This window comes from Mus pahari, chromosome 5, assembly GCF_900095145.1.
Source record: "Mus pahari chromosome 5, PAHARI_EIJ_v1.1, whole genome shotgun sequence".
Classification (NCBI taxonomy): Eukaryota; Metazoa; Chordata; class Mammalia; order Rodentia; family Muridae; genus Mus; species Mus pahari.
In genome coordinates, this window is record NC_034594.1 from 37,174,123 (window position 1) to 37,193,449 (window position 19,327).

General features: G+C 41.8%; 1 protein-coding gene across 9 annotated transcripts in view; it reads left to right on the top strand.

Moving 5' to 3' along the window:
- Window positions 1–19,327, top strand: part of Spats2l (spermatogenesis associated serine rich 2 like) — a 175,877-nt gene that overhangs the window by 73,563 nt on the left and 82,987 nt on the right. For all 9 annotated transcript variants that reach the window (XM_029539102.1, XM_029539104.1, XM_029539103.1 and 6 more), the window contains one exon: window positions 5,995–6,055. In XM_029539102.1, the coding sequence (XP_029394962.1) occupies window positions 5,995–6,055 (61 nt within the window). The remainder of the gene's footprint in view (window positions 1–5,994; window positions 6,056–19,327) is intronic.

Below are 19,327 nucleotides of genomic sequence, written 5' to 3' on the forward strand. Positions count from 1 at the left end.
CATCCTTTACAGACAAGTGCGGCTTCCTCAGCTCCCCTGCCCAAGCCTGGCTCCTTTCCTATCTACTCCTAAAGCATGTCACTCTGGGATAGTGGATGTCAGGAGGAAGATGAAATGAGTCAGTCTTTCAAAGGTAATAGCATGCCCTAAACTAAGAAAAACTGCAGGTGTCTCTTAAGATGTCCCTATTCAGGAAGACCGGTGGACATTCTTTTGGCAAAAAGTGGGACCTGCAAGACTGTTCGTACTATAGTTCAGAGTCCCCGAACTCCATGACAGTTACTGTGGGCTGAGGCAGCAGGGCTCGGTTTGAGTCTCGGTCCTCTGACTATCTGTAGGCTTTTAACTTAGTCTCTTTGTGCTCAGTGCTCACAAGTATAGAATGAAAAGAGTTCTAGTTTCTACCTTGAAGTTAAGAGGGATAAATAAAAAATAAAAAATAAAAAAAGCAAATGACTTGAGTCTAGATGTAGCAGAATGCCTGACACATTACCAGTTCTCTGTAAGTGTGCTAATTGATATTGATAAACTTAGCAAAAGTACCACTCTTCAGTTCGTAGGAAATGACCCCGTTTATCCATCCGGGCTTCTGTGGGGTGGAGACTCTGGTCTTAATGGGTGGGCTCTGACCATGAGCCTGGCTGAAACCCTGATTGCCACCTTCCTTCTCCCTCAGCCCAGCTCCTGAGTCACCCAGCCTGCCATGTGGCAGACTATTTGCATTTCTAACAAGTCCTCAGTGGTAATGATGTTCCTTGGGGAACCCCCAACCCCAAAAACCACTGCTCTGGTACAGCACTTTGCAGTAGAACATAATTTTGAATTCTGTAGTAGACATGCTAAAGAAAATATGTAAGTTAAAGGAATGGATTTAAAAATCGGGTACTATACTTTGCTTAACTTATCTATTTCATTATTTTAACATACAGGCAATGTACAAATATGAATGAGACAGTTTACATTCTTTTTGTGTTAAGTCTGTAAATTCCTGGAACTATTTTATATTTCTAGCACGTTCCAGACTAACTATATGGGACATTGAGCTGGAGAACAGTTGTTTTTTAATCACAACCCCAGCTCCTCTGGACCGCCCAAACTTCTCTTTTCCAAATACCTCAGTTGAGGAGTTTCTGGTTATTAAGCAACACACCTGAAGGGTCCCTGCCCTGTGCCATCATGAAGTTAGGACACTTATTATCCACTCACAATGGTAACTTATTACTCTAGTAATATCCCCAGATAAACAGTTTGTTGTGTTTGTTTACAAATTGTGCCTCAATAGAAGTCAATAAGATCGTTTTCTTAAGTTTCTCTCCTGGCTACCTCTGATTCTCCAAAGCCACTTCAGACAGTGTGATGTAACGCCTGAGAACAGGAAACTGAACCTGAGAGCCACCCTGGGTTCCAGAGAAACAAAAGTGAAACCACCATGTCACATCACAGAGAGCCACAGAGAGCCAGGGCAAATGCTAATCAGCCAGGCATCTCAGGCCACTCCTGGAAGTTTCCTGTTTCCATGACTGCAGGAAAAACACAAAATATTTGAACTTGGAGTAGGTAATTGATCACATTGACATACCCAGGAAACTTCATTGTATTATGCCAATTAGAAATGCTAAGGTAAATCTATTTGTCAGGATTCCTACCACTCTGCTTTATTTCTCATAAAAATATTTCCTTTTGTTTGGAAGCTCGCAGGTTTCAGAATGGCATTAATGCATGCTAAGTAAGGACATCACTCAGCGGGTACTTCAGTTTGATAGAACTTCATGCCTGAAGTGGTCCATGTTAACCATATTTATGTTTTATTAATTTTACTCTGGAGGGGTGTAGTGATGATATATTAAAGTGGTGAATTCTTTCCTTTGTGACTGATGTCTTTGCCTAATAAGATTTTTACAACTTTCTTGATCTTTATTTTTGTCTAGGGTATATACTAAAATATATGATAAAACATATTTGAAATGGTAGTACAGCTATTCAAGTTATAATTTTAAGAAAAAAAAATCTTAAAACATTAACTAAGCTTTTGAAACGCTATGTGAATAGCAGCATTTAGATTTTGGGGTGTCTCTGTGCTGGCCGATAGACTGGCCGAGAACACGGTTTCATGGACTAGAGGACAGTTGTTATGTCTCAGAACACCAGAGGAAGAATCATGAGGCAACTTCATTGTTGTACAAGCATCAAGGAGTACATGTACACATGTCTAGATTGTGCAGCCTCTTCCACAGATCAGATGTGTGTCATATGCCAACCTGTGTGTAACTCGCCATTGACCAGTGCCGTATGCAGTACAAGCCTACAGTTAGGCCCCAGTAACTCCGTCTGTTCCAAGAATAGCTTCAAGTGCCTTGTTGACTTGAAGCTCTTGTGATCAACAGATGTTAAGGAATGACTCATGCATCACATTGATCCATAATACACTGCCAGGTGTAGTAACCAAGCAAGAATTAGAGGAATTGGGAAGACCTTTTGTCTCTGAGCACTCACCAAGGGACCAGAGCCATGCCAACACTGGAGGCTTCTGTCTGCAGCTTGTGGGGGCTGTCATTTCCCATGGTTGGATGCTGGTCTTTGTCATAGGCAGGCTGGTAAAAATGGGTCTCTTGGAGGGCATGTTCCTTTACTATCTAGAGTAAACAAGGCTGAGATGAAATGAGACCGACTGGTCAGATGCAGTTCATAGCAGGAAACAGATTCTCAAAAGCTGAGGGCCACAACACAGTTCATCCTCACAGGGGACAGGAATGAGTCTGCCCCCATGGTGCACGAAGCACTGCAGAGGCCAAGCGTGCTTCTGAACACCCAGGCAGGACCAGCACCAACTGAAAGGTGCAAACACTCTTGAGCATGAAGCTGAAGTTCTCCCTCGCCAGCCCATGGTGCCCCTGGCGGCTGTCCTGATCAGTAGAACCCAACTTCGTAGCCAATGACTTAACTCATAATTTTTAAAGGCAAAGTAAAATTTTGATCTGTTTAGCTTGAAGCCCTTCAATTAGTTTCTATAATTGGAGATCTGGGCAGTCTCCCAACCTTCTAGTATCTACCAGCCAACAGAAAGATGTGGTTTGGAAGGAACACTAGAATCTCCACAGAAAGAAGACCCTGCAGGGGAAGCCCTTCCCATAGGGCTGGGGCGGGGACCAGCTCCTACCATTATTCCTATCTTCCTTCACATCTGAGAAACCTACATAGCCCCAATCCACATTTGTAGCCAGCATTTTCTTTCATGGAAAAACATAATCCTACTGGCATTAGTACTTAAGAAGAGCCTCTGTTGAGTTGTACTGTGAGGTCAGTGGGCAGAGAAATTGCCAAGTAGGGGTGTGTGTGTGTGTGTGTGTGTGTGTGTGTGTGTGTGTGTGTTGGTGTTGGTGTCATGCATGAGCTTTATCTTGTGAACCTATCTTACCATCAGCACTGGTGCCACTTTCTCAGAACTTAGGAACATCTGTTCACTGGGATCTCTTCCTGGTTCCTCTGCGGATTATAACTCTTCAGCTTTAGAAAATGCCTCATATCAAATCTAAACTTTAAAACCCAAATGCCAAAACAAAACAAAACCTCTTCCACCAGGTTTCACAGGTCTGTAATGGTAAAGGTAGATGTGTCCAGAAAAGCCAGCTGGCGTAGCTCTGGCTCACAGGATTTTCCTATCAAATGACACCAAAGCAGGTGTCACCACTCATTTCCTGCGTAGTTCTGTATGTGTACGTCTTAGTGACCCTCCCATATGTACATAGTCACACACCCAAAAAAGCTAGGTAACCGGCGATGTTTGCATAATGCCAGAACTTCCATCTGGATAAGACAACCAAACTGGTGTCTGCTAAGTGCCCTCTCCGTAGATGTCTTGCAGGCATAGTGCCGATGAAGGTTTCACTTTCCATGGCTATAATCAGAAAAGCCCTGCACAGCTTCCCTGTTCATTGTTAGAGACAACCAGACAATAATTGTTTCCTGGAACCATTCAAGGGCAGGAGTAAGCCAGAAAAAAGTGGAAGTCTGAATTGCCAGCTAGTACATTTGCTGTCTCCCTCATGCCAACTTTGGAGGCATAGCATTTGCCAACTGAAAGAGGTGAGAGGTATTTTTCAGTGGGGTGGCTGTCTATGCAAAGCATGTTACCAAGAACCACCTTCCTGGGAGGGAGTGTGCAGGGCCTCTGGCTAGCATGCCCAAATGCACATGTCAGTTGGCAGCGCTCTTTGGAAAGTTCTAAAAATAAAACCTGATTGTTTCCAGAATTTGATAATATGTCTAAACAGATTCCTATTTGAGAATAATTGAAGTAATAATAGGGTCTACAATGGATATTGTCAAGCTTTCATCCAAAAACTGACAAAAGGTATTAAATCAAAATTTATATTTTACTTAAGACCTAGGTTTAAAAGAAAGAGGAAGAAATCAAAAACATTTTTTGCAAACAGTGTTGTACATGTATGTGTCTTCTCTGGAGATAGGGATACTTGATGCCAAAAGTCAGAAAGAACACAAGAAAGTGTTTCCTTGGTTCTTGGTTGACAAAAAAAAACCATGCAAACAGGCTGTATATATTCAGAGAACGACTCGGTGCTAACTTCTGGACAAATCTGTCATTGACTTTAACTCATTTCTTCTATATCTCAAAAAGATCAAAACTATAAAAGACTTAAGATACGTTTTCAACAATAATCATTTGAAGATTTTGGCCAAATAGGAGAAAGGAAACTACCCCTGATTGCTGTTAGGGACACAGAGCTCAGAGTGGAGCTCCTCCACAGACAGCAAAGGTGCAGGCCTGACGTTAGGAGGAGAACGATGGCGAGCAGTGTCCAGGGTCCACTGAGACTGGAGATGGGACGCTCACAGTGTTCAGAAGATGTGGTGAGAGCACACACGTATCCCAGACGTTGATAGCAGTGTATTGCTAAGTGTGCCAATGGAGAGCAGGCCAGGGTGATGCCAACTGTAGCTGTCAGGAAAGCTCTTTCTCAGGAAAGAAGAAACTTGAGCTAAGATGAAGCTGACAGAAATAAATGGCCACACTAAGATAAAAGCATTCTGCATAGAAGGAAAAGAAAGAATACTATATCTTATGTAGACAGTTGCAGCCATTTTTTAGTGGCTCATTCTGTAGTACTGCCCACCTGTGCTCAGAAGACCTAACATAATTGAGAGCAACTAAGGCAGCTGATGGTACAATGGGGAACGCCATATGCATGCTTATTTGAAATTGGTATAATTTCAGTTTTTTACTACTTCCTATTCTCTTTTTCATAATAAGAAGAAACACAGTTAGGGTTCATTCCAACCTCTCTATATCATTTTCCATGTTAATACAGTATGGATAAAAAGATATGCATTGTCTTCCAGAGTTACTATAGCATGCTGTTAGAACACACCTGAGTGAAATGTTGAACTGGAAAGTATTTCTCCATTCTAAGATCATACTTACGCTCAGGGCTGAATGGAATGGTTTACCATGTCAGTAGGGAGAATGTCTTGGGTACTCTTTGTTGCTGTGCTAAGACACCATGACCAAGACAACTAATAGAATAAAGAGTTTATGGTGGGTGAGTCAATGATCATCATGGTGAGAAGCATGGCAGCAGGCAGGCAGACATGGTGCCAAAGCAGAATCTAGGAGCTTGTATATGATCTCAAGCTGGAGGAGCGAGGGAGAGACGGAGGGAGAAAGAGAGACAGGAGAGAGGGAGAGAGAGACAGAGGGAGAGAGGGAGAGACAGGAGGAGAGAGGGAGAGAGAGAGAGACAGAGAGAGGGAGGGAGAACTAGGAGTGATATTGGTTTTTGAAAGCTTAAATCCCAGTGCTAGTGATATAACTTCTTCAACAGGCCATACCTTCTTAAACAGGTTCACCAACTGGAGACTAATCAATCATTCAAATATATGAGCCTATGGGGGGGGGCATTCTCATTCAAACCACAACAGGACACTTTGGAGATCATCTTTGAAACATTAACCATTTCTTTTATCCCTTCTTTATAGGGCTTATACCCCTAGAAGGAAGATGGCTGAACTCAACACTCACGTGAACGTCAAGGAGAAGGTAAGGTCTTGACTCTCAGAAACCGCAGACTAGTTAATACAATCCCTGCTGGTAAAAACTTGATTGTAATGGGGAAAAGGGGAAATGGTTTGCAGAGATACATAGAAAGTCCGCTGCATTGATATAATATTTATCAGGACCATTCATCTGTTAAATGTGTGATAAGCACAATACATTTATTCTCTCATTTTTACCGTGATTTCCATGATGCAGAGACAGAAACTGAACGACAGCACAGGTGAACCATGTGGCTTAGTTCACGTAGCACGTCGGCAGCATCTAAGGACTTGAGTGTGGGACTGCCTCTCCAACCATCTTGTGGCTGGTTCAGATAGCCTTTTAGGTCTTTCAACCTTGAGAGTTCATGACACAGAATTCCCCCTCCCCTTGTCCTCTCCCTCTCCCATCTTTATCATTTGTTATGAACTGATCAACGCTCACAGCCCTTACCAGGCTGGAAAGTTTACTTGACTTTCTGTCAACATCATTCTCTTGCCATCTGTGTATTAATAATTACATGGTAGTGTTGCGTCCTAATGGCCTTGAATCATAGCCCATGGAGATAAATCTACCCTACCTACTCCATGGCAACAGGGACTAAGAGATTCACACACGGTCATGAGAGCCTGGCCAGGAACCTAGGTCAGCCCTGACTCCTTCTCTAGAGGTATCCCAGGCTCATTGGACTGCCATGTCCTTGAATGTGGGTATTTGTTCCTCATCGCTTTCTTTGTATCCCTACCATACTGAAAACATAGAATGCATGCTGAGAGGAGTGATATTTGTGAAGTCCTTGCAGTTTTCTTCCTAACTGGATGCCAGGGCTAAATGGCATTGAGCATCCAGATGAAACACCTGCTCATTTAGGGTGGAGAAGCCAAAATAAATACAGTAACATATAAAATGAGCACAGCCATTTTAGACCATGACAGCAGCTTTGACAGTGACACATCAGGTGTGTTTTGGTGGGACGGAGGTAGAGAGGTGACTATTTTACATGAGGATGTCCCAAGAGCTCTTTGAGAGGTCCTGTGAGAACTGAAAGTTGATGGGATCGAAACAACCATGTAAAGATTCGAGAGTAGAGAATCCTGTATACAAAACAAAACAAAACAAAACAAAACAAAACAAAACAAAACAAAACACAAAAGTAAGTGCTTCAAATGCACAGAGGGAATGTGTTTGGAAAACAGGTAGCCATTGTGGGCTTGAGGGTGATGGGCAGAGGGAATGGGAACAAAGGCCAGAGGGTGCCACTTCCCCTCGGCCATTAACCTTCAGGGGAACAGGTGGAATGGAGGATTCCGTGTACCTGGATGGAAACGGTTTTTGTCTTATAATATAAAGGTGCATTTTATCATTAGTCACATCGAGGAGAAATTAATAATTCCTTCAAGCATGCAGTGTGAAAACCCCACAGTAGCAAGACTGCGACTCACATCACTGGAAGCCATAATGTGTTCCCAGCATCCTGGTGTGTAACTTGTCTGTCATCATTTCAAAACAACTGTCATTCTACACCCTGATGCTAGATTGTGCTGTCTGAGGTGTTGACGGAGATGTTGCATGGGATACTGTAGCATGCTTTGTTTTCTTTTGTTTCTTGTTATTGGTATTGGCCTTTATCTCAATAGGAGCTATTTCTTTTTGTAATGATGCATATTGTCTGTCGTGAATTTTAGCACGTTGTCCTGAGAAGGACCTCAGGCTTCACTAGACTGCTGAAGGTGTTTGAGTGCCAACAGGTTTCGACCATGTTAGAGCTGTGTAGGGCTCTCTTCCACAGGCAGAGGCCAGCTGATGGTAAGATGCAGGCAGGAGCGTGGATCAGTGGGACATGTTTTCAGAGGTGACTGTGATGCATGCTTATATGTCTATTCAGTGACATCCTCTTTGATGGGGACACTGAGGCTTGAGGTCACTCTTGACTTTGTCAAAGTCAGACTTTGCTATGTCTGGTTCTAAAGCCCACTCCCTTTTCCCTGTTTCTCGGAGTTCCCACCATGAACAGAAAACCACAAGCGCTACTGAAGGAGACCGGAAAAAACAAAACAAAACAACTTAATGTAGAGTCTCTTTGTGTGGTGTCTTAATCGACATAGAATTTCTATCCATTATATTCCATCATGTATTCCACATATTATTTTAATATTAAGATATTTTAGCATATTGATCATTAAATAAACAATAGCAGAAAACTGCATCTCCTTGATAATGTGCCTTCATAGACTCCCTTTATTTAAATGAGAATTGATGCTCCCCAGTTTGAAAGGCTGGGGTGGACTTCCTAGTGCTGGTCACAGACTAGCCCCCTTTCAGTCATCCCTTGGTAGATGGATGCAGCCTTCCCCAGTCAAGCTATAGAATGTAAATAAAGCCCTCTACAGAAGCAGATTTATCGCAAATGGTCCCTGCGGAGCGCAGCTGGTGGTCAGACCACCACGGGAGGCAGAGCAGGCAGGATTAGGCTGTCTCCTGCAGAAGAGAGGAAACAAGCTGGTCTGTGTGGGCACACAGCATGGAGAGTCAGCATGAAGGTGCCATCCTTGGCTCGGGCATCAGAACAGTGACTGTCCAGGGCTGTCGGGTGTCCACGCGAGGAGGGGTAGGAACAGTGGGTGTTTTGCCACTCCACTTGAATAACTCATCAAAATGTTGGCAGCATTTTTGGAAAGGGCACCGTCTGGGTTGTCAATGTTGTGAATCTGCATGACAGTGAGAACAAAGCCTGCTAACTCAATTAGTGAAGTCCACCCTCCCTGTCAAAAGTTAATAGACTTCTCAACTCCATCAAATAAGCCGGAATAAACAACAGAAATTCTGATCATATATAGTTTCAGTTTGATTTATTTTGGTATACTTATTTCCTTTAGTTATTAGCTTGTGTGGCCTTTTATGATTAGTTTGTTTCTCAATCTGTCACACAAAGCAATGGCATTTCAGTTTTGAAAATTAAGAGTAATAATAACTGTTTGGTCTTAAGTTACAAGCTTTTGTAGATTAATGAGCAGATTTTCTAGTGGTGCCGATACAATATCTAGTCAACAACTGTGGAAATTTTTTTTTTAAAAAAAGAAAGTCTTATGTTAGGAGCTGGCTCAGGAGACAGCTCAGTCAGTGCAGGGCAAACCTGGGAATCTGAGGTGGAACAGCACTCATTTCAAAGGCCAGTTTGGTGACCAAGCTTGTAACCACAGCAGTGGGAAGGCAAAAACCAGTAAGTCCCTGGAACTTACTGGCCAGCCTTGCCAAGTCACTGGGCTCCAGGACCACTGAGAGACAGTCCTCAAAAAAACAAGATGGAAGGCCTTGAGAAATGACAACACACAGGGCGGGCCACTGGCCTGGCACACACGTGCACACACACACACACATACACACATCCACAAAAACAAATATATATGTAAACAAGGAAATTCACTATCTTTTCTGTTGTAAAGCAAGATTTAATGGGATGAGGTCTTTGTCTATCTCTAGTGACCCAACAGGGTGGATTGAATAGAAGCCAAGTCCTTTGAAGAAATAACTTTTGTCTTCTTGCAGTTAGTTTTTTAGTCCAGAAAAGAAGCTAATAATGTTTAATATTCAGGGGAAATAAAATGTAATAGATACTTGTGACACTTTATTTCAAACTAACTTCGTAGTGTCAGATTATAACTGTAAGGGTTTCAATTGAAAAATAAAAATTCAAATAGTTCAGTTTTCTCAGTATGGCTTACACCTTATTCTTGATCAGTCCTGTCTTCATTCTTCCTTACTTTCATCTACCCCTGTCTCTTCCCCATGTGGAGACATGTGCCCTTCAGCCCAGCCACTGTGACCTTGAACATCTTTGCCTCCAACCCATTGCAAAGGCAGGATCCTGTATAATACTTCTTTCTCCAGGACCTGAGCCTCACTCCACGCCTACTCAGGAACCCTTTCAGACATCTCTCTCTCTCTCTCTCTCTCTCTCTCTCTCTCTCTCTCTCTCTCTCTCTCTCTCTCCTGGTGCTTCCTCAAAGGGACTCTGCATCTTTCATCACAACTCACTGCATGTAACAAGGGTCTTAGCTGTCTGTCTCCCTGTGTTAAGACTAAGGAGTGGGTCTTACAGTCTTGGATTTGACCTATAGTTGGCCCCCGAGTTAAGAGTTTGGTAAGTGGCTGGATAACAAATGATTGAACACAAGTAGCTGAATAGCTAAGTTCTTTAGACTTATGAAATCCCATTTATGAAATGTTATCAAATCTCCAGGCTTCTTGAAAAACGGTATGGAGGTTAATGGAAATGTCAGCTCATTTTCTCATATCCATTGCTATTAAAGCATGGTTTAAATTGCTTCTAGAAATGGGAGCTTAGTTGGGTTGCTTGGGTTGACCACATGTGCTTCTGCAGGAAATAAACATCTTTAGAAGGTGGTAAGCAACCACCATAGTCCCTGGCAAGTCATGATAACAAATGAGGTTGCTAGGCAGTAACTGCTCACAGAATAGATCCCCAAAGCAAGCTTGATTGAGGATGAACAGCAGAAGGAAATATTTGGTCAACCAAAAGTCTTGTGGTTGAAAATAGCTGCTCATTGGCATTTTCTCATTTTTTATCTTGTTAAAGATTTGATTTTATTATTTTTAATTACATGTAGGTGTGTGTGTGCGCATGTGGGTGTGCAAATATGAGTGCATAAAGTAGTTTTCTTTAAAGCAAAGTTCAACACTAGGAACTCCATGGATAAATTAGTGGATAGTGACTGTTTGAGTTACTTCCTACTTAATACACTTAAGTATCAAGTGAAATTGATTTATTGAGTTTTAAAATAATGATGAGTAGTATAGAAAAAAATATATTTTTGGTCAGGTTTTTCTCATGTATTACTATCAATCAAATTCAATTTAGTAAGAAAACGTGTTGATGGAAGGAAAGGGATCCTTGCCTGTAGAGTTAGCATGTTCCTAGTACTCAGGCGTGACAGAATAAGTCATTCCAGTGATGAATGATTCTGTAAGGGACCCAGTGCCTTCGGGACTGGCCTCAGCAAGGGAGGCTTCAGAGAAACATACGTCTAGAAGGTGAGAGCTGTCAGCTTCACAATCAGTAGCTGAGTAACCTGAAACAAACCATTTAACTCTTCTAGACTTCAGGTTACCAGTAAGCAAGTGAGGCAGGGTTGTAAATCATCTCACAAAGCCGAGCTGGAGGCATGCTCAGGTGGAGGGGACTCATCCAGCAGGTGTGAGGTCCCAGGTTTGATCCCCAGCAATCCTATAAAGGGGGATCATCTGTTTAGTTTACAAGTAAAGATGGAAAAACTGCCTCTAGTTAACATTTCTCTCAGGGTTTAAAATGAAACTTCCTGTGGAACCAAGAACAGAAGTTGGAAGAAAAGTCCAGATGACAAAACATAAAAAGTGGACTTGACTTTCAGACTCTGATAGCTCTTGCTGAGCTGCACAAAATATAATTGAGACAAGACAATTCGATGACATGGAAATGGGGAACAGCCCAGTCTATAATATCATTGCTGAGAGACCATTTATTGTGAATAGCTTTTAGAGCTGTTCAAGTTATTGAGGTAAATTGGATTGTAAACAATAACCATACAGAGTCATTAAAAGGAAAGGAAAGAAGACTCTCTTGTCCACGCTGCATGCAAGGACGTATCATCACCATTTCTGCAGGTCACTGAGATACCAAGTGTTCATGTTGGTGTCCAAGTTTCTATCCACAACAGTTGGATGGGTAATTTATTGTCTCACAGTAAGCATTCCCCATTTTCCTTTTTTCCTGTAACTCTTGGTCTGTGTTTTATAAAGTACGGAAAATATAACTCAAGTTTTTATTTGGAGTGGAGGGTAGTCAGAAAAAGTAAAATAAAAAAATCGATTAAAGAGATGTTAGGAGATCAGAGAATGACAGTATGCACCATGCCTCATATTTAGAGCATTAACCTATTTCACAAAGAAACCATTTCTTAGGGTTGGGAATGAGTTTTAATGACATATACTTGTGACAACGAACAAGCATGCAAGCTTCTGGGGGGAAAAAAACCTTCATTTTATAATTTTTCACAAGAGTTTAGTTTAGTCCAATGCTTGGATTCAGATAGCAAGAACACCAGCTGCACAGCTTTTAGATTTCACTGTGGGACTCGTTCTTGTCATCATTTTCTCATAGGAAAGGGTCATTAAATTTCCCTTTCAAAGAAAGGAGAAACACTGACAATAGTTATTGCCTAATGCTTATGTACAGAACTGCTGTTATTGTTGCTTGGCAACTAGAGGAGATTTGACAAGGAGTCTAAAGGAACTGAATGAATAAATGGAACTGTCAGCATCAGTTTCAGGGGATAAGAAGAAATCCACTATTGCGGGATTAGCATCACATTGCTTTGTCCAAACTACATGCCCGGAATACACAATGCTTCTTCTGTTTCTCCTTCCCCCAACCCCATCTTTTAGCCTTTCACTGTAACCCCTTTTGTACTATGGCTGAGGGACAAGTAGGAGATAGATACTTAATGCTGAACAATATAAGAGCATGTCAAAATGAAGTCATTTGGCAGCAGGGGAAAGTATCCCCTTTAACAGTCCCTTGTAGTTTATAGGGACTTCTCCCATAGTCTGGTTATTTCCTACAATGATCCTTCATATTACATTATCCATGTTTTTAAGACTTATTTATTTTGTGTATCTGTGTTTTGTCTGTATGTATGACTGTGTGAGGGTGTCAAATACCCTGGAACTGGAGCTACAGACAGCCATGAGCTGGGAGTCAAACCCCGGTCCCCTGGAAGAGCAGCCAGTCCTCTCAACAGCTGAGCAATCTCTCCAGCCCCTAAATGATCCAGTTTTATAGATAAAACTTGACCTTGCACACTGAAAATTTGTCAAGATAGATTTGATGGGCAGACAAACTGGTAGATATAGGGCGTAAGAGTAAACTCACGTATATTATTACTAAAGCCACTTTTTCATAGTATGCTATTTCTCCACAACTTGGTCACAATCTGCTTATCAACAGTATACATTTTTTATCTTTCTTGTGTACTTGATACTTTATATAACAGGAATGCTACAGATTTTACCCCACTCCTGGTATCAGTTAATCAAAATTTGGTTTAATAATTTAGTCAAGATCTTATCATGGTAATTGTAGGTAAATATAAGTAGGGACAAGTCCTAGGAAGGCATGAGGTGGGGCTTATGTCCGTCCCTGGGCTGGAGGTGGAGGGTAGTGCTTTTAAATGGTAAGAGTGAGAATAGGCAGATGCACTGAAGAACGGCCTTCAGATATCATGATATCTTTGAAAAGAGGGGGAAAAAAGGAAAAATCCAGAAAAATCTACAACTTGTATTGCAATGGTAAGAAAGTTTCATCAGGCCAATGGGGCAGGAGAACATACCAAAGCTGCCAGCTGTCCCTCAGAGTGTATGTGTCCCCTCAGCGTGGACTGGCAGCATCTGGAGGAGCAATGCATGGGATAAGCCCAACATGTCTCTGCTGTCAGTCAACGCTGCCTCCTACAACAGCACTCAATTACAGTTAAAAAAAAAACATAAAAAAGAAATTGAAATACATATTTTAGAATTTTATAATATGATTAAAGCATGAGTTTTTCCTAGAAAAAAATGAATAAAAAGTTTAAAAACCACTGCTCTGAAATAATTAGTAAAGTAAAATACAGACTCTAAGCATCTGGTGAGCTAGAGCAGTTGATGAAGGGAAAAGACCTGAATTCAATCCCCAGAACACATTTTAAAAGCCAAGCATGGTGGTGTGACCTGGTGTCCTGTTGCTGGAGAGACAAGGGCAGGCAGATCCCTCCAACTCAGTGGCCTGCCAGCCCAGCCTGCTTGTCCAACTCCAGGCCAGGGAAAGATCCTGTCTCAAAAATGTGGATACCACCTGAGGAATAGTGACTAAGATTGTCCTCTTACCTCCTCACATATGTGACCACAAATGTGTGCACCTACACACACACACACACACACACACACACACACACACAAACTGGGCATCTAGTATGGAGGTCTTTTCAACTTTTAGAGCAAGTCATCATTGAGTAACCTTTTCCCTTAACACTGTCTCTAACCACATTTAAAGTAAGGAGATTCAGTTCCTTCTACTGAAAATTCCAGTCCTTGCTCCATCATGTCAGCCCTCTTGGTTTGCTGTCTTCTTTCACCACATGAGTTAATTCACTACCCTGTAGGACTACCAGAGCCCTAACTCCAGTAGATGAACTGAGGTCTCAGGCATTGTAGAAGACAAAGACAGAGCGCCAGACCACAGAGTGAACGCTGGCCTCAGTCTCCAGAGTAGCCCCTCTATTTATGTAAAATGGAGTGCACAAACCCCTCATTTCCTGTCAAATGCAGGGATTTCATAAAGCCATCTATGGTGAATTTGCAACCCAGATTTCTCATGCCTCTGTCTCTGAAACTCTTCAGAACTCTGCTTCTCAGCCTTTGAAGATAATTATCAGTAAAAGTTGTTGAAATGATGATTGATGATCAATCATATAACAATGGGGTTTTTTTCTATTGTAAAACACTTAACACAACATTTTCCCTCATGTAATAATAAATGCACATAGTGTTAACCACAGGTACAGTGTCTCTGAGATTTACCTGTCAAGTATAAATAAATGTTATCTCTGTCACTACCTGTTCCCTGCCTTCACAGTCCCTGGAAACCACCAGATTATCCTCTACTTTTATGAGTTTGGTTTCGTGAATAATATTCCATGTAAGTGGAGTGGGGCAGCATTGGTCCTGCGCCTGGTTCAGGAGCATCCCGTCCTTCACGCTAACCCATGTTGTCATGCTGTTCCACAGTTCAGCGTTTTCTTTCTGTTACAACTACATAATGTTTCTCTGTGAGCAAATCCTCTATGTGTATATACATCGGCCACTAATGGAGACATTTCCTGTTTTCTTTAAATACTTACAGCTCAGATGTAAATTGACTTATTGAATGCTGAATGTATAAAGTAGTTTTACCTTTTTCTCTTTGCTTTTTTCTTTCTTTTTTTTCTGTTTTTTNTTTTTTTNTTGTTTTTTGTTTGTTTGTTTGTTTGTTTTTTTGACTAGTCTTTAGAGGAAAAACAAACAGAAAATTGTATGAAAAATAAGATCTAGTCAGTTAAATAATCACTTTAACTGATATTTAAAAGAGTGCCTTTTATAAATTGGTCCACCCTTGTAAACAAAAGAGAAAGTATATTCCTAGTTTCCATGGAGTTTTAAGGTCTGTTTCCTCCACACCACAGTGAAGAAATATCCAAAGTTAATATACTTTAGAGATTAAGTTAACTCTCTTATGCTGCTATTGACCAAAGGGTAATTAGCTCTTTTTTTTCCTAGTATTGATTAAAGGGTTCTAAGTGATTGTACACAATTGTAGTACTTTTATCTGGGAAGTTCTGTGAATGAGCAAAGAAAAAAGAAAAAAAAAAAAGAAAAGAAAAACTACATTAAGAGTGAATGTAAATAATTACCATTTTTCCCCAAGTGGAGACTTTAAACTACAAAGAAAATGAGGAAAGATTTCACTGAATGTTCTCTTAGAGAGGAGATAAATGAAAAGAATCTTGCTTTTCTGCTGTGGTTAAGGTACCCAAACAAAAATAGCCTATGCATATAGCATTGATTTTTTTTTTCTTCAAAAAAGTCTAACTAGAGAATTCATCAGAGATACTAGCCAGACACAATATTTTCCTAAACCCTAATACTGTGTAGGTGCGACCAGCTGGACAGAAATAACTTCTGGTGGACTGAGGGGCTCAGCTACTTTATCTGCAAGTCTAACTAACTGGTAACTCTGGGGATACTGGAGGAAGAGACAAACATGGTGATCAAAAATCAAACAACTCAAGCATACACCGAATATATGTTTGTTTCTTTATTGTGTTTCTCAATGTAAATTAGAGCGACTGTTGCCATTAGCAACCATCATATATATATATATATATATATATATATATATATATATATATCCTCTTGTTTTTGTTTTGTCTGTGCCCTTTAAGGCAGATTGTATTCAGAAATGATGGCTTCAAAAGTATCTCCCATATTAAGAGTTAGAATCTTAAAAGGAGACAGGCTCTTACGCAGGCTGACTAGTGCAGTTAAGAAGCAAGTTTCTTCCAAACCGAGGTCATTCTGCCTCTTACTTCATAGTTGGGGTACCTGCTTGGAGCACTGACTGCTCTGTAAACAGTCTATCCTAAGGTCACCATGCTGTGAGGAAGACCAGGCAAGCCCATCAGGACCCCATGGAGCGTTCTCCATGTTATAAGAAGAGAACACTCTGCCCGGCTCACGGTGTCTCAGTCCCCTTCTTTCTGCATGAGTGACCCACAGCACACTCATCCATCAGACTCCTCCCAAGCTCGTCTCCACAGAGATAGTCAAGGTCCCAGATAAGTTCTCAGCAGTCGAGTGCCAGTAGGTAACTAGAATGCCTTTTGCAAGAGAGGGCTTATGTAGTTCAGTTAGTAGACTGTGTCTGATGTGTACAGAGCCTGGGGTCCAATCCACAGAACCACATAATGTAGGCATAGTTACATGCAACTGTGATCTGAGCCCTTGGAGGATGGAGACAGAAGGATCAGAAACTCAGTCATCCTCCACTGCATAGTGAATGGAAGCCAAGTTTGGCTGTTTGAGACTCTCTCAGACAGGGGCTAGGGGCAGAAAGAGAATGCATACCCTCTTGAGCAGTTTTACTTTACAAAAGTCATATTGTTGAAATAATGATCTTGCATAAATAGTGGAGAGGTATGGAAGAATTGCGGTATATTCTAAATGGTTTGAGAGGTGACCTATTGTCCCTAAGAACTCTCTCCTGTGCCACCATTTTTTTTTTCCTGCTCCCTCTCCCTCACTAAAAGAAAGGAAAATGTTTTGTTGTCTGAAAACCAAAGAAACACTGAGGACTGAAATTCGTTTAAGGGGAGATGGAAGTGGGGAGATGAAAGCTGAAAGCGGGGAGATGGAGAGTTCCAGGAGACAAGGCAAGACACAAGACGTGTGCTCAAAGGATAAAAGGCCCAGGCTCCTTGGAGCATCAAGTGTGTAAAGGGATGGAATTTCAGAAACTCAGTCTGTAACTTCCATTATACCTCAAATTCAAATTCAGGATGCTCATCAGAGCCATGGTGGAAGCTTCAGTGCCAAGCCATTCATCATACGATTGTTTCCCCCTTCTTATTCCTTGCATCTAAACGGAGACCAGTTGCTTCTCTGCACTGCTTATATCGGTCCACGTTCTTGCCCAGGCTACTGTATTAGAATCCTAGCTGGCATCCATTTGATCTCCTAGAGCTCATACAGAAGAAGATTAAATGCACAAATATCATAGTCCTCCCCGGGGCAAACCTTCATTAGCTTTGCCATAGAATCAGTTTCAAAGTTAGCAGCCGTGGGCCCTAGACCACTTTGGCCCCATACCTCTATGCTGGAAGTTCATGCCTTTTAACACCTGATGCTCCAAGGAGCATCTTTCTTCGAGCACTCTTCCTGTGTCCTGCCTTGTTCCTCTAGGGGACTCTGCATCTCCTTCCCTTCATTCTCCTTTTAAACCAGTTTCATCCTCGGTGTTTCTCTGGCTCTCAGACAACAAAACATCTTCACCCCTTTACTAAATCCATCAAACATCTGTCTTTCTAGAATATAAATTTCCTCGGCAGGTCAGGAAATATGTCTGTCCCTGCTTATGGTCCAGCTTCAGAGTCTGTTTAAATCAGTGAATAAATAATGGAACAGAAATTAAAAGATCGCTCTCAGTTCCGACAACATTCTTGTGGTAATACCTTGGCTTCTATATTTGACTGAGGCTCATAAAAATTCAAATCAACAATTTGGCTCTCACCTACACGAAGTTTAAATCGATAAATCTTCTCTAGGAGAATGCAGCAACTGGGTTTTTGTTTGTCTTTTGTTTGTTTGTTTGTTTGTTTTAGGTACCAAATTGAAAGGAATGGCTATCACGTTCCTTGTTTGGAGTGACAAAACCCACAAGGTTCCAAAAGTTCACAGCTGGCTGGAGCACCAAGTCAGAACTTACATATTGAAATGTAACACGGATAGATGTAAAATAACCCTGGCTGAGTGTTACTGTCTCTTCACAAGCCTGGGGCTGCAGCTCATGTCTTGAGAACAAGTTAGGAGAGCTAATAGCAAATAAGTCCCAGGGAGACCAGCAATTAGTGTGTCTCCTGAAGCATCGGTGCTGGTTCTGACAACTTGAATGAATAAATAGGGCCCATCAAGGCAGGTGCAGGTGTACGGTTCTCTTCTCCAAGTGCCCTCCCCCACCGGAGCAGTGTGCCTATTTACTGAAACACTTTTCCCGAGTAAACACTCGGGAGAGCTTGAACCGATGGCAGGAGCTGGGAGAGTGCGGCATAAGCTGTAGAAGATCACGTTTGCTCCGTAGTGATGGATTTCTAAGGGGTGCTTCGCTCTTTGAAATAAGTGCAAGGCTGACCTGTAAGAAAGGGGTTCCTGTCTCACATACCAGAAGGCATCACCAAGTATAAGGGGTGGGAAGGCTTGCATCCCCTCCCTGACTACCTGCTTCTTATCACTAAACTTCTCTTGTCTTTTTCACTTGTCCTTAATCTCAGCAGGACATGGGGTCCCTTCACTTCTCTCTAGTGTCCTAGCCCATCTTCTTAGGTGCCTTTTCAGCCACTTCATGGATACCCACAGCCCACGTGCCTGAGCCTCAGGACCTCCCACTGTAATTTTACAGTTTGTAAACGTGGGTCATTCCTCTCCTCTGCCTCTGCCTCTAGCTTGCTAAGAATATGTGGGCAAAGCCATGCCAGCTGGCTCTGTGACAGATGTGTGCCGTCCAGCGTTCGTGGCCCTTCAGGCCTGGTCAGCGTTCTTTATTCATTACAGCCACTTCCTCTGAGGTTCCCATGCAGGCAGCTCTAAGCCGTTCTCTATTTTTTCAGTGCCCAGGCTTAGATGAATGGTTTCCATAAACGTTCCTCTTTTGCCCACTCGAATTTTTATTATATCTTCGTTCTCCATTTCTCTTCTTTCCTTCCTTCTCAGAACTCTGACGAATAGAAAGGGGACTTTCTTTCTTTTCAAAGAATATTTTTCTACCTGGATATCTATCTCTTCCCAACCTTGTGTGTGTGTGTGTGTGTGTGTGTGTGTGTGTGTGTGTGTGTGTGTGTGTGTGTGTATACATGTATATATACATGCATGTGGGTATATACATGCATATATACATGTGTGTGTCTATGAGTGTATTGCAGCAAGCATGTGTAC